This window comes from Arabidopsis thaliana, chromosome 4, assembly GCF_000001735.4.
Source record: "Arabidopsis thaliana chromosome 4, partial sequence".
NCBI classification, from domain to species: Eukaryota; Viridiplantae; Streptophyta; class Magnoliopsida; order Brassicales; family Brassicaceae; genus Arabidopsis; species Arabidopsis thaliana.
In genome coordinates this window covers 2,841,021-2,856,942 of record NC_003075.7, presented here as the reverse complement: position 1 = coordinate 2,856,942, position 15,922 = coordinate 2,841,021, and the positions used below count along the sequence as shown (strand labels likewise).

At 36.4% G+C, this 15,922-nt stretch overlaps 1 protein-coding gene and 4 pseudogenes across 5 annotated transcripts; 3 read left to right on the top strand and 2 right to left on the bottom strand.

The window, feature by feature from the left end:
• Nucleotides 1-1,598: 1,598 nt before the first annotated feature.
• On the bottom strand, nt 1,599-6,464 carry AT4G05582 (annotated as a pseudogene; the record flags this gene model as incomplete). The annotated part of the gene is made up of 1 exon: nt 1,599-6,464.
• A 688-nt stretch (nt 6,465-7,152) lies between these two features.
• On the top strand, nt 7,153-7,978 carry AT4G05581 (annotated as a pseudogene; the record flags this gene model as incomplete). Its single annotated transcript has 4 exons — nt 7,153-7,171; nt 7,449-7,529; nt 7,645-7,655; nt 7,748-7,978.
• Nucleotides 7,979-8,817: 839 nt separating this feature from the next.
• Nucleotides 8,818-11,640, top strand: AT4G05555 (uncharacterized protein; the record flags this gene model as incomplete). The annotated part of the gene is made up of 5 exons (NM_001340556.1): nt 8,818-9,030; nt 9,329-9,385; nt 9,461-9,520; nt 9,781-9,852; nt 11,635-11,640. 5 exons carry the CDS (start codon nt 8,818-8,820, stop codon nt 11,638-11,640), a joined length of 408 nt encoding a protein of 135 aa, NP_001329765.1.
• A 286-nt stretch (nt 11,641-11,926) lies between these two features.
• AT4G05575 lies at nt 11,927-12,334 on the top strand (annotated as a pseudogene). The gene is made up of 2 exons: nt 11,927-12,067; nt 12,152-12,334.
• A 2,610-nt stretch (nt 12,335-14,944) lies between these two features.
• AT4G05580 lies at nt 14,945-15,295 on the bottom strand (annotated as a pseudogene; the record flags this gene model as incomplete). The annotated part of the gene is made up of 1 exon: nt 14,945-15,295.
• Between the last annotated feature and the right edge of the window lie 627 nt (nt 15,296-15,922).

The window sequence follows — 15,922 nt, the reverse complement described above, 5'->3', positions numbered from 1 at the left end:
ATGAATGCTCAATCTTGGGGAACGAGTGTTGCAAAGTTTGCGCCTTTGCCTCCATGCTCCGAGTGATCAATTGGTCTAGTAGTTGCTTCTTCCTCTCCTATTCTTATGCTCTGATGTCTGTTTGAGTGGGGAATGAGGAGGATCAGAAGACGCTTTGAACGATCAACAAGTCTTGTAGAGTAGGTTGCCCTTGATCGAGTAACTGGTCGAGTAGAGGATCGAGTGGAGGGTCGAGTAGTGTTGGCTGCCTCCTCTGTGGCTTCCTGGATCGAGAAAAGGGGTCGACTGAATTGCTCTGCTGCTTTCCTCTTGGTTTGATAGTGTAGAGGGTCGATTAGATTCCTTGTAAGCTCCTTCTACACCTGAAAACACACCAAAACATGCAATGTATGCAAGATGATCCCAAATACCTAAGTGTGCAAAATAAGCTAAATGTGATGCAAAATGATATGATACAATGAGTGATAACTAAGCTAAATGATGATAAACACATGCCTAAAATGAGTAAAATACAGTGTTATCAACTCCCCCAAACTTATCTCTTGCGTGCCCTCAAGCAAACAAAAAATCTTAAGTTGAAGGAGAGGTTTGAAGGTGGGGATTCAAAAACCGAAGCATGCATATAGAAATCAATGTCCAAGGAAGCTAATTCTAGGTTGCATGGTGATAGATCCTTACTTAAAAACCTTAGCCATACTCGTCACAATGCAACCTAACAACTGCCTCAATCTATTTAAGCATTCACATCAACCAATTCCTTTTAACATTTATTAAGCCCGAACAATAGATCAAGCAATGCGATGGTTATGAACTCACTTGGTTTCGGGCTTAGGCTAAGAGACAAAAAATGGTCCCTCTAATGATATGGTCGAGTAACAGGGGACTCTCATAGAAAACATTGAGCTTTAGCATAATGCTAAAGGTAAAAGCTAACAGACACATACAAGAACAGACTCCCATCTACCTAACTCTATCCTTTTTCCCATTCTTTCTCTTTTTTGGTTTAAGTTCTAAGGGGTGCTTCTTTAAAACGATTCAAGAGTCTAGCGGTTTGGTTTTAAACTTTGACAAACTTAAGGCTTTTCTTCTAATCTTAGCATAGAAGGCGTTTTACCCTTTTCTTTGAATTACAATGCCTAACTTTCTTTGAATTCCAAACCCTTTACTAGACTAACACTTTCTTTTCTATCCCCCTTAAGAACTCTAAACTCTTACTCTCTTTTTTTCTTTTCTTTTCATTCTCATTCTCTTTCCCACTCATTCCATACACAATCCCAATCCCAAATACAAGTCTCCACCTAGTCCTAGCTAACCCAAAAAGCGTGGGCTAGGTCTACATGAAAGACTGCTCTTGTCGGCTCATACCTAACACGTTATACCAAGCTCAATCGGAAAAGACCTCACAATCACACAAAAATGTTCTTTGGCTTGAAATAAGGTTAGGGTCAGGTATGGGAAACTGCTCTAAGAATGAGAGTCAGCTACTTGGATTAACAAAGGGTGGTGAAGTGAATAATATAATCCAAGTATGTATATGGTAGCCATGAGTTCACAAACAATGCATAGACATGATAATTGCAAATTCAGTTCAAGTTCTAATAGATAGGGAATGGCATCAAGTTCTAATAGATAGGGAATGGCACCATCGAGCAATATCGATCATCATCCCTTTCTCTGAAGTGAGTGTCAATCGACACTATAGCTCGGTTCTGCAATACAACAATTTCGCAGTCATCTTCCTCAGTTGTATCAATCATATATATGTTCTCCTCAGGCAAGAAATCATTAACGGGGACATCACCTTCAATCCTAATGCATGACAATAGATCCGCTACACCATTCTCAACTCCTTTCTTATCTCGTACCTTGATGTCAAATTCTTGAAGAAGTAAAATCCATCTCAAAAGTCTTGGCTTAGCATCTTTCTTTTGTATCAGATACTTCAGAGCTACATGAGTCTGTATGAATAATCACTTTAGATCCAACAAGATAAGATCTGAACTTTTTGAAAGCAAACACTACAGCTAACAACTCTTACGCTTTTGTTGCATAATTTGTTTGAGCGTCATCAAATGTCCTACTCGCATAATAGATGGCATGGAGTTTCTTATCCTTTCTCTGCCCTATAACAACCCGAACTGCAAAATCACTCTCATCACACATTACTTGACTTCCTTGCAGAGTAGAGCTGTCAATGGTCTGGCGATTTTTCTAAAATCTTTGATGAATCGTTTGTAGAAACATGCATGACCTAGGAAACTCCTCACTGCTTTGACGTTTCTAGGCGCCTGAAGGCTTGTCATGACTTCGATCTTGGCTCTATCAACCTCTATACCATGCTCAGAAATCATGTGACCAAGAACTATCCCATCCTACACCATAAAGTGACATTTTCCCAATTCAAAACTAGATGTTTCTCCTCACATCTTCCCAATACCTTGCAGAGATTCTCTAAACAGTCCTCAAATGATGGTCCATAGACTGAAAAATCATCAATAAAGACCTCCATGATATCCTCAATCATATCCGTGAAGATAGCCATCATACCTCTCTGAAAGGTTTGCGGAAGCGTTACAAAGACCGAAAGGCATTCTTCGATAAGCAAATGTACCATATTGGCAAGTGAAAGTATTTTTCTCCTGGTCATCGAGATGAATCGGGATTTGAAAGAAACCTGAATATCCATCAAGAAAACAGTAGTACTTCTGATTTGCTAACCTCTCCAACATTTGATCGATAAATGGCAAGGGGAAGTGGTCTTTTCTAGTTGCAGCATTCAGCTTCCTATAATCAATGCACATTCAATGGCCTGTAATTGTCCGAGTAGGAATCAGCTCATCCTTTTTGTTCTTGACTATTTTAACTCCTCCTTTGTTAGGACCTACATGAACTGGACTTACCCAACTGCTGTCTGAAATCAGATAGATGATCCCTTCTTCCAACAATTTCATAATCTCTTTCTTAACAACATCTTTCAGATTCAGATTTAGTCTTCTTTGATGCTCAATTGAAGACTTAGACTCATCCTCAAGGTGGATCCTATGCATGCATATATCTGGAAAGATACCTGCAATATCATCAAGAGAATAGCAAAGAGCTTTGCGATACTTGCGCAGCTTGCTTAGCAGTAAGGTGAGCTCTGCGAGACTTAGAGAAGCATTTTCAATAATAGGGTAAGAAGAATTTTTTCACCAAGAAATGCGTACCTTAGCCCTGCTAGAAGTTGTTTCAACTCGATTTTAGGGGCCTTTGTTGGATCCCAATTGGCATTAGTATTTAGTTTTGGAATCATAGATGAAGGATCTTCTTGGAATATTAGTTGCATCACATGTTCGGTCTCATCTAGCATCTTAGTGTATGTAGAAGCTTCACTGTCCAAATCCGCAATATCCTCTATGGAAGAGACCAAAGCTCGCTCTAGTGGATACTCTATCTCCATCTCTGAAATACTCTCTGAAGCTAATGAAGTGAAAGAACCTATCAAGATTGTTCTGCCCTCTATAATCTGTTTCTTAACTAACCTGTTCATATCAAACTACATAGTAAGATCATCAACATTCAGCCCTATCCTTCCTTTTCGAACATCAATAATGGCTCCAACTGTGTGCAAGAAAAGTCCCCCAAGGATTAATGGGTCCTTAGGTTCCTTCTCATAAGACAAGACCACAAAATCTGTGGAAATCATACTAGTCCCAATCATCACATGAAAATCTGTAAGGATACCAAGTGGAATGCAGGTAGAGCGGTCTACTAGTACAAGAGTGATATAAGTAGGCTCAAGATTTGAATACCCGAGACTCATAGCTACAGAGCGAGGCATCAGATTTACACTAGAACCAAGATCGCATAGAGCTCTTGGGAAGGCATAGTTATTGATAGTTACGTCGAGTGCAAAGGTTTCAGGGTCTGACAGTTCCCTCGGGGTCCATTCCTAAATGATATCGCTGCCTTGCTCTAAGATCATCATAACACTACACTCATTCTTATTGTAGGAGAGAGATGAATGGCTTCAATAAGAGGCATCTCAATAATCAGTTTGTCAATATCATCTAATATCATCTAAAGCTTGTCTCGCCTTCTTGGGGTACTTACGAAAAAGAATCTTATGATTTGCTAACTTTGCTTCAGCTGAGATTTGAACATTGTTTGAACGAGCTAGGTGTCGATCGACCTGAGGTGGGTGTCGATCGACACTATCGTGTATAAGTTCCTCCTCTGTGAAATTGTCGATTTCACTCGACATAGGCAAAACAGAGTTATCAATATCAATTGGTGTCGATCGACACCCTAGTGTATCGATCAACACCGAAGCTTTTTTGTGACTGAAGAAGGTGGGGCTTTTGCTAATCGTTCTATCTGATGTACTGGATTGAGCTGCTTTCCATTGCCTTGTGTGATTCATGAATGCGTTCTTATTGTCAATCCAATTGGTTAGTGAACCTGGTTCGAGTTCTCATAGCCATGATGTTTCTCTACCCGCAAGAGAGTGGAGGAAGAGTTTGCAAAGAAGGTAATCAGCTGGTACACCATCTTCTTTGATTGAGGACACGAAGTCTTCGAATACTTCCAAATGATCGAGTGGTGATACACCAGGAGAACCTCTAAACTTTCCTCGTGAAACAAGATCATAATAGACAGGGTGGATAGCAAAGTCTTCTCTTTCGAAAGTGCGTGGCTCGATTGCTGATCGGTTTGTGTAGAAGAGATCAGCTCTATTAAAGTCGCCTATAGTAGCCGGTTGGTTCTGCAGATGGTCTCGATCGACACTGTCGAAGAATTCTGCCATAGAAACGTGGATAATATTCTTTGGGTACCTGAAACACAAGAGACCAAAAGAAGGAGAAACACGTGAGGAGATGAAGTGTAAGAAAAGTCTAGACTTAAATTGACACCTACTCTAATGGTGAACTAAAGAAAACTTCGGTAACGGCGCCAAATTTGATATAGCTCAAATATTCTTAAGCTTACTCCCTCAAATAAGAGATCGTTGTTAGCAAATAAGGGTCGAATTCCACTGAGCTCTCGATGTGGACACAATAGACTTATGGTGATTAATATTATGCCAAAAAAAGTAGGTAAAAGTAAAAGATAATAAAACAGTAAATTGAGTTGTAGATTCAGGAGATTAAAGTGGTAGGTCTAGGGATGGTTTCAGGAAATAGATAAATTGTAGATCTAGCTATGAAAATGATTGTTATTGAACCGTTATTGAACTCAAACTCTAATATCAAAATAACCGGTGGCATTCCGTGAAACTCACTATTCCTAGAGATAAGATTCCCGGTGACGTGCCGTGAAACCTATTCCTAAACTTGCATGCTAAACAAGTTTGATTAGTTCACCTAAGTAGATAGGCCGATTCTTATTACACACCTATAAACCAGGCTCATCTATAATAGTTCTGATAACAGATACCTATGGCGGGTATATCTATTGTCTAAAATCAAGTTCTAAGTGATCAATCTAAAACTAGCAGTCAGAACCATTATAGATGAAGAACTCTAAGAATAATCCTAAGGGGTTATCAATCTACTAATCCAATTAAATCCCTAGTGAGACTCCCTAAACCCAATAAGGTGATTACTGAAAAATTATCAAAATCTGATTAAATTGCATTGAATTATAATATGAAGATGAGTAAAAGGGAGGTCAGAATCCTCTCTGCAAGGATTAGATTCTTCTCTCCAAAAGTGTATCTCTCAATAAAAATAAGCTTAGGTCTAAACAATGACCATAAAATTATGTATATAGGTTACTTAAAAACGTACAGGGTCTATTTTGCAAATAAGGAAAATTTATGGGGCTTCTCAAACACTTAGTGAATCATGAAAATTCCCTTTGCCAAATATGGGTGTCGATCGACATAGATGTGGTGTCGATCGACATAGATGTGGTGTCGATCGACACCACCGCGTGAAAACGTCTCGGATAATCTTCATTGCTGAAAAAGCTTCCAAAGTTCCTTATTATGCTTCATAGCTCTCAAATGCATAATTGCACCTGTAATGACTCAAAACACAAGAAAAAGATTGGAAAGACTAACACTATTCTGAAACTATGTTAGAAATCAGTAAAAACCATGATATATCAATCACCATCAGTCCTAGAGACATTGTTCCCGAGTGCCTTGACAATTTAATGAAAGAGACAAACAAGAGGACACTAAGATCCCCACCACAAATCAAAAAGAACGTATCCAAGCCCATTTGATTGTCAATGTAGACATGAGAGCGTTTACTTTCTATCATCATAGACATCTTTTCCGACATCCAGTAACTAATTATGGGATTGCATTCGGTGTACTTCAAACTGAAAACTTCGCATAATATATGCACAAATTCCGTGTACGTCATGTTTTCCTTAACACGTACATAGCGACCAAACATGCATTCATCTGGTTCAAATTTCAATTCTTGTTCTTTGCATCTCCACTCACCCACCATAGTAAATACGAGAATATCCATTACCCACTTGAATTATAAATTCAGTAGAACCTCATTTAATGCATCTGAAAACATGATTATATCTACTAAAAACAAATAGAATTTTGATATACACACTTATAAACATAAATATATACTCATTTACCATTTTCAACAAATAAAATTGGAAATAAAAAAGTTATGGGGTTTTATATAAAAAAACAATGTTAATTTCGAACACAATCAAAAATCCTAGTGTGTTATAACAAAAAACTTCTTAAACAACTTCATTACTTACACGATCAATGTTTGTCTTGGCTCCAAACTTTGTAAATAAAAAAGATCAAAACTTTTTCAACATCACATTCGTTCAGAATTTGTTTGTTTCTTGGTTCATCTTTATCTCTACAATTATTCACAAGTATAAGTTAATATTAGAACAAGTAATGATAATTTTTGTATTAATTGTGACGAAAGTCATGTCTAAACTTTTTTGACATTAAATGTTGATGTCACATTGTTTTTTAATGTTAGTAATCTCTTTGTTTACTATACAACGCACAAAACATTTAAAAATAAAATATGTTTGCTTAACCGGAATAATGTACGTAACTAAACTTTATAACTAAATCATACACAGAAGAGTATGTCGTTACGCTGACAAAGATAAAATAGTTAGATTTTAGGGAATATTAGGCAGAAGGGCACTTTTTTGAGTTCTAATTAGGCAATGGAGCACTCTTATGGGAGTATGTACTTTTTTAAGTTTTTTTACCATAAGCCCCTCAAAAGTAAGTTAACCATAGTTAATTTCATGTGGTTGAGGAATTCAATAATATTTTAAACAGTTAATCGACTATGTTTTTCTTTTTTCTTCTACCAATTATAGTTATCTGAACGTTTAAGCCATTGTTATTCCAAAATTTCTTTACCAGTTAGGTAAATTTATATTTTATCCATTGTTGTTCTAAAATCTCAGTTGCAGATCGATAATTTCCTCTTCACAAATCGTCCCTTTGATTTCAGGCACAGTTGAGGCTGATATAAATGTTCTCGACACTCGTCTTCCTCCTAGGCTATTTGCAACTAACCGTTACCCTGATGCACGTCTCAATATCTAATCCAGACCCGACATTCTGACTGTAATAAGTGAAGTATTGAAAGGTACCAATGAGATGGAAACCATCTTAGACTCTTGTTTTGGGTCTCTGTTTAGTTGAAGGGTTAGCGAATGTCCAATATCTAGCAAACTAGTTCATGCTTTGTTATGTAGATAGTTAGTTACCAAACAGAAATACGAAATGTGGACTGTTTTTGGTGGACAGCCTCTTAGATTCTCTTTAGTTGAGTTTGGTTCTGTAACTAGTTTGCCGTGTGGTGAATTTCCGAAGGAGTATGAACCTGACTACTTTCCTAGACGTGTCAATGGGACGAATGATTACTGGGATGTTTTGATTGGGAAAGATAAGAATGTAACACTAGCTGATGTTTCCTCTAAGTTCCAAGCGTTAAAAGGGATTGAGGACCCTTTAAAACTCCCCTGGCTCTTCTTTTGATTGTTGATGGAGTCCTTATTGCTAATAACCAGACTCATCGTCAAACTTTCAAGTATATTAAGATGTTAGAGGACATTGACTCATTCCTGGCTTTCCCATGGGGGAGAGAATCTTTTTTGAAGACTATTCATATCATGAGGCTTGTTAGAACAAACCGTCAATGGCTGATTCTAAGAGAAAAAGGTCTCGTCCTGGAATCAAGCTAGAAGATCCCATCCAACAATTCACAAATCAGATGCAAGAGCAGAGTATAGCTATTTATGGCTTTCCCTTAGCCCTGCAACTTCTTGCTTATAGGAACATTTCTGGTCTACTGGACAAAATTCCTGGTTCTGCAGATGAGAGAACGTTTTTGGAATGGCATTCAATTGGGATACCGAAAAGCAATCTTACTATCAACGATGTTCATCTCCTTGAACGTGTTCCTGATGTAAGTAATTGTAAACATTGTTGTGGTATCTTTTCTTTCATGTGCTCTTATGACTTTTTTTATTTGGTCTAATTTTCTGAGTCTGTTTCTTCAGATGACTGTTATCCTGAAGCTGTTTGTAAACACTAATGAGGATGGTTGGGGTGAGTGGGATGATGAAGTGAGAGACAAGAAGGTTCTTTATTTGATTGAATAGATAAGAAAATGCCATAATTTCACCAAAAAGGAGTGGCCTGGTAGTTATGCTGATCTACCGCTCATTTCTGTCAATGAAAAGGAGCCTGTAGTTGAACACAAGAAACATATAGTTATCTGGAAAAGGAAACTTTCGCCAACTTCTTCTTCTAAAGGAACTCCATCAAAAACTAAAGTTAGTACATTCACGCGAGGCAGGAAGCGTAATTTTGAAATGGTTGATGATGATGAAGCAGAAGATAATGATGATGAAGCAAAAGACATAAAATTGTGGGTGAAGTCTCAGTTGTCTTCTATAAGGCATGAATTTGCGGAGAGTGTTAAGAAGTTAAGATCTCAGAATCTAAATCTTCTGAAAAAGATCAGGGTTCTGCAATCTGTCAAGTCTTACAGGTCAAGACCGTGTACTCGTCATCCATCCAAGAAAGTACGCTCACAAACACACCTCTCCACAGTCTCTCAATCTCCTGTCAACCCTGTTGTAGAGCGACAAAAATCACAACTCCCCCTTCACCACCATTAACTTCATTGGAAGGGGGAGTCAATGTTTTATCTGATTCAGTGCATGATGGAGACGAAACAGTATCAGAAAATTCTGAAAAGATTGTTGATGATTAGTTATGGCGTGAGTTTAAAAATGATAAGGTCTGCCGCATTTGATTAAAGTTCGTATACTTTCGTAGATATTAGTCAATAATCTACTTTAACTTCGATATACTACACAGGATGGGATATCCATGGAGACCTGCAAAGATTCAGTTTGTTCCCCACAAAAGCATCTGGTAATTGTTTATTAAGTTCATTCATATTTTGTGTACTTAACATGGGTCATATATTCTCAGATGGTTCTTTTTCAGGATGAAACTCCATCCATGAAGACTTGCAAGGATTCTGATGATTCCCCACAGAAGCATCTGGTAATTGTTTATGAAGTTCTTTCATATTTTGTTTCCATAACATTGGTTATATATTCTGAGATGGTTCTTTTTCAGGATGAAACTCCATCAGTTATATTACCCAAGTTTATATATGCTAATAGCACCGAGCTCCCTCCCTCTGATCAACCAATCTATGACACTAAGTCAAAATCTAGATAAAAGGTAAATTTTTCAATATCGGTTTCAAGTCAAAAATATTTAACTATTATATACCTAACTACATTTTCATTTTACATTAGCATCTACCTTCTCCTCGACCTCCTGCTGTTTTCGATACCGCAACGAAACCATCTCCTAATGATGTTACCGAGGTTTTCTTCGACCTCCTGTTATTTTCATTTTACTTTGAGTTTCTTAGAATGGATGTTACTCATATGCTAATGTTATACCTCTTCTATCTTATCAAGGAGATTAAGATTCCGGATTTGTCCTTGGCTGAAAATATAGACACATTGCTTGACACAGTGTGCAAGAATATAAGTTCTTCAGTTGCTGCTCCCGATTAGGTAAGGAAAGAGAGTCTTGTTATGATAGAATGAGAACCACCCATGAACCCACAGGTAACATTATCATCCATTATCTACGTGGACTACGTATTTTGTATGGATTCCCAATTGTGGATATACTTAACTTCGTGGATACCTAACTTTATGCCCTCTTTCCCTTGTAGGATGATAAAAAAGAAGATGATCAAAAAGACGATGATCAAAAAGAAGATGATGAAATTGAAAGCGATGATGAAATTGAAAGCGATGATGAAGAGGTAGAATTTCCTGGTGCTCATTTGGAATGGTGGTTTATTTATGGCGTTCTCAAAATATTAAAATTTGTTTATAACATCTTAGGATGTTTCCGCCAATAATGGAACTTATGTTGATGTCAGTGATTCATCACCTGCAAGGGAATGGTCGCCAACTGCTTTGTCTGAAAAAGAAGTCCAACTTGTTTTGTTTTTGCAAAAAAAAAAACAAATGCTCTCCCACGGTCAGATTGATTTGTTTCCTACTTTGGACAAAACAAAATTTCAAAGATTTCATTGACACCCTCCGGAAGGAGCCACATAAGTAATTTGATTACCCTTTTTACTTTTCTCTATGTTTTGATGTTTTATCGACAAACTAAAATTATTTAATAATTGCAGGGAACACATGACTCGTGGTGATATTGTGATATCCCACAGATTCCTACTCCAGCTTGCACAGCCGAGCAATAGGATTGATACCATGGTAAAACAAACTCCCTATTAATTCATTTTAGTTCATGTGGATCAATATGCTAATTACATGATTCATGCTAAACAACTTGCAGCACATGGAGGTACTAGGAAATTTCCTTAATGAAAGGAACATATTGACACTCTCTAAAGAACGCGCAGTAATTATCAAACTGTGGTTGGGCAATTACCTACAAGGGAAATACCGTTCCTTTCAAGCCGCAAATAATAAGCTGCGCGTCCAATGGAATAACCAGAAAAAGTGGACGATTCACGGTTCTCCATCAAATTGGTTTGAAGAAATTGACCTCATCCTGATGCCAATGATTTGGAAAAACCAGCATTGGGTAGGGCTGGCAATCAAATTAGGGAATTGGTGTGTTGACATACTTGATCCAAACTACCAGCTAAACGATGATCGACAAGTCGATGAGTTCATGGCACGTATTGTGATTCAAATCCCGTACATAATTAACAAATTTTGTCAGCCTCGTATGCTCAAGTTCATGGATTGGCTCCTTTCAGTTGGACAAGAATGAAAGGGATTTATGTCAACGAGAGGTCTGGGGACTGTGGACCAGTCTCAATGAAGCTCATCGAAATTTATGCAACTGGTGGAAATACAGAGAAAATGGCCCTTATCACAGATGAAATTGTCAATGAATTCATGGGTCAGTACGCTATAGTTTTTTTTCAAGAACTTGTCACACCACTTTACCAATCGAACACCAGCTAATTAGCTTTCCATTTAACTAAATTTTCATTTAGATATGATATTTGTTCTAGACATTTCAGTTGTTTCACGGCTATCTTTATTTACTTTTTGTCGCTAGCTTTATATGTTTGTTGTATAAGTTGAACTGAATTTTTAATTTCTCAGAATTAGTCCAACTAATTTTCTCGAAGTTATTAAAGGTTCAAGTGGATATGTATTCATGAAAACATGCAATTTATACCAAATATATTCAGCCGAACAAAATGTTTGATTAACGCTGATTTAATTATGTGGATAGTTTTCCATGGATTCGAAATAAGGGAAATTAGGGAAATAGTATTCGGTACTTATCCTATATATTAAAACACTGCGTCTAAGTATTTATCTCCATCATACCAATCGAATCAACCCTAAAAACTCTTAAAATAATTATAATTTTTTCCAATCGTCCTCCGACATGTTTTCTTACATTCCTTTTCGTTTGGTTTCATACATTGTTCGTCGAATTGGAATATCGGGTTTCCGTAATCTAGGTCCATTCATCGCTGCTGGACCTGAATGGGTAGCTATTGTATTTTCTGATGAAGTTTTAAAGGAGCTTGGTCTTGATGAGTTTATTACGGTCTCCTCTTTATGCATCGAAGGGTCGCCCTACCGGCCATTTTTGCTTAGGTGTTTATAGTCTGGCAACAACACGGCCAAATACATCGAAGGGTTACGACTAGCTGCTCTAGTTGGCCACTCTGTTCAAGCTCTGAATATGCTTGGCGAAGCTGCAGTTCATTACTTACATTCTTATTTTGCTTTTGGTATTTTTTATGTTCTTTGCGGTAATCCAGAGGATGGTAGAATAATACCAAAAACGTATTTGGAGATGTTTAATAATTTTTGGGAAGCTGTTAATTGCGCCGAACATGTCATGACTCAGATACAAGACATGGCTCCAACAGGACAGCAACTATACAGGGGGTACATGATTTTGAACTCTATCCCAGATTGTCATTTACTACATTTTAAGAGTTTGGATGTTTGCCCCGAGTGCTTTGTCCTCACTTATTTTTTTAAGATCCATGCTTTGTGTTAGATTAATTTTCAGTTTGTTGGAAATTCGCTTTGTGTCAAGCTCTTAACAATAACGACAAAAAATGTTAGACCATCATTTTCTACGGTTTGTATTATGTATGTTTTTGTGGATTTGTATTCATGGACTATTTCAATATTCATGGATTTGTCACTAGTGGATTTGTATACTTGAAACTATAATTTTACTTTTTATTTAATTTTTATCATATTTTAATCATTTTCACTTTTATCAGAACGACGTGGTTGTCAAATTGTCATAAAACCCAAATTTCTAGGGTTTCCTATAGAAACAAGCTTATTTTCCTCGTACAACTTTATTAAAGGTTCTAGTGGATATGTATTCATGGACACATACAATTTATACCAAATATATTCAGCTGAACAAAATGTTTTACCACCGCTGATTTAATAATGTGGATAGTTTTCCATGGATTTCGAATAAGGGAAATTAAGGAAATAATATTCGGTAATTGTCCTCTATATTAAAACACTGCGTCTAAGTATTTATCTCCATCATACCAATCGAATCAACCCTAAATACTCTCAAGATAATTATTTAGGGCTCCAACAGGACAACAACTATACCAGGGGTACAAGATTTTGAACTCTCTCCCAGATTGTCATTTACTACATATTGGGAGTTTGGATGTTTGCCCCGAGTGCTTTTTCCTCACTAATTTTTTTAAGATCCGTACTTTGTGATAGATTAATTTTTCAGTTTGTTGGAAATTCGCTTTGTGTCAAGCTCTGAATCAATAACGACAAAAAATGTGAGACCATCATTTTCTACGGTTTGTATTATGTATGTTTTTGTGGATTTGTATTCATGGACTACTTCAATATTCATGGATTTGTCACTAGTGGATTTGTCACTAGTGGATTTGTCACTAGTAGATTTGTATACTTGAAACCATAATTATATTTTTTATTTAATTTCTATCATATTTTAATCATTTACATTTTTATCAGAACGACGTAGTTGTCAAATGGTCATAAAACCCAAATTTATGGGGTTTCCTATAGAAACAAGCTTAGTCTCCTCGTACAACTTTCACCACACAACTACAACATGGTAGATCGACTTGGAGGTATCTCGATTGTCTGCCCTTGTGGCGAGGAAGTAGTGATGAAAACATCAGCTACTCCAAGGAACCCTGGTCGTTTGTTTTATGTATGTCCCCTGGGATCTTCCGTAAGTAAATCTACTAATTATCTAATAATTTCTACTACTTGCTATCCAAAATAACTATCAATAATACAGGAAAATTGGAACCATTTGTTCAAATGGACGGATACATGTATCGTTGAAGAGATCCGAAGATTGATAGAAAAAGTGAATAACATCGAGGGTTCTACACTAAAATTGCAAAAAGGGCTAAATTTTTGTGATTCCGTGATTACCTCTTTGTCACAGGAGACGTGAGACCTAGATTCCGTTCTTCGGGAAGACATTGAAGACCTGAGATCGCAGCTTAGATCTATGAAAATATTCTTGTTTTATTTTTGCTCTTTATTTTATTTTTTATGTTTTTTAATCGCTTTATTTCCGAAATTATTGTAATTTCTGTTAGTATATTTATCAAGACCTAATTCGACTATCCATCATTGCTTAACCATTTCGATTCTATTATCTTCCTTCGTTTTGATTTATTCATCCTAACGAGTAGGATTAGTTAATTTTCAGAGTTACATATTTTACAGAACATGACATGTAATCCACTTGCACTAGATAATTCAAGCAACTTCAAGTAGATATCATAATCTATTCGTACTTTTTAGACCTAATACATCAGGTTATCACTTCAAACTGACACCCTTTACACTAATTTATCTGTTGGATATTACTGTTTGTGAAGCTACACATCAAGGGACCCATCGTCAACATGTCTATTTTTCCGATGCTAGTTTGTAGACATATCCACTCTTATGTTTTTTTCCACATTTTAATTATAGATTTATATGGATAACAAACTAAACAATTTTCGTTATATCAAATGATACAAAATTGTCTTTTAATGGATAAGACTTCATGCATTGGAGTTTATATGTTTACTTAGATGGATAACAAACGAAACAATTTCCAATAACGAAAATGAGAACATATGATTAAATCAAAATTGGACATTAGATGTCATTGTAAATTAACGATCACAATCTTTACTGGTTTACATTCCCGTTCAACTTAATCTAATATAACAAAAACAAAAACAAAAAACACCTAGATGTTAGTATCCAACAAAAACAAAAACCCATAGAAATTATTATTCATGAGATCCACCTTAAGCGAGACACCTTTTGCACCTTTGCCCAACTTTCTTGCACCTAGGGCACGTACGCCTCACCATTCTTCCTGGCTGGAAAGGAAGATGCATAATGCACATTTTCTCGTTATTCATGTCAATGAACATGCGTTTGTCGTGAGTACATTCCATCGGCACCTCATCTGATAGTATCCTGTTGTCGACTCATACGCCAGTCCTTTGTTCTTCTCTACAAACTTTGCATACGGATTATTTGCGGCAAGACACTTTTGGAAGAAACTGTAGTACTTAGAATGAGGCATTGACCACCACATAAAATGATTGTCCATGTCAATGCGAACAAAGGCTAGGGTTTTCCTCGACATAACAGCATCCTTTCCCTCTCTCCCAGCTAGCAACCAGTTCTTCAAATCATCAACACCATCTTCAGCAACTTTTCTAACGATGATCTCCATCAACGGCTGAGAAATGTGTATATCCATCTTTGGAATCTCCTACATATTAAATGAAGATATTTATTCACAATCATTAAATAAATTAACATTATTATAAACCTTGCTTTCCCGTAAATCGCCCACCTTATCTTCAATTAAACGATTCATCTTTTTATAAGAATGTTTAAAGGTTTTGTTCTATTTATAGATTTTATTAAACCAATAACTTAAACATCGATTATGTGGTATAGAACCGGTTTGGTCAATGCATAAATTTGTCGTTGGTTTTGATTTTTCTGTATAAAATATATTTAAAAATTTTTACATTAGTTTAGTAATTCAAAAAAAATTACAATCCGCGTGGATATTTGTTTCCGAAAAAGTTGATATTTGATGTGTTTTGGCAGCAATTTTCTCTCTCATCCAAATTAGATTTCCCCATCTTCCTGGTTCAAATATTTTTGATGTAACATTTTACTATTTTAACCATTTCTAAACATTTGTTGTAATCCTTGTCGTTATTGAAATGTTTGACATGTCATGGATCCTCAAAAATAGTGAATTATTGTTTGTCATAATCTCTTGTTTGTGGATTTGTTACCATGGGTACAAGTATAAATACGTATTTATCCAAGTTAAAACAAGATGATTTTTTTGTTGTTTTGGCGGCAATTT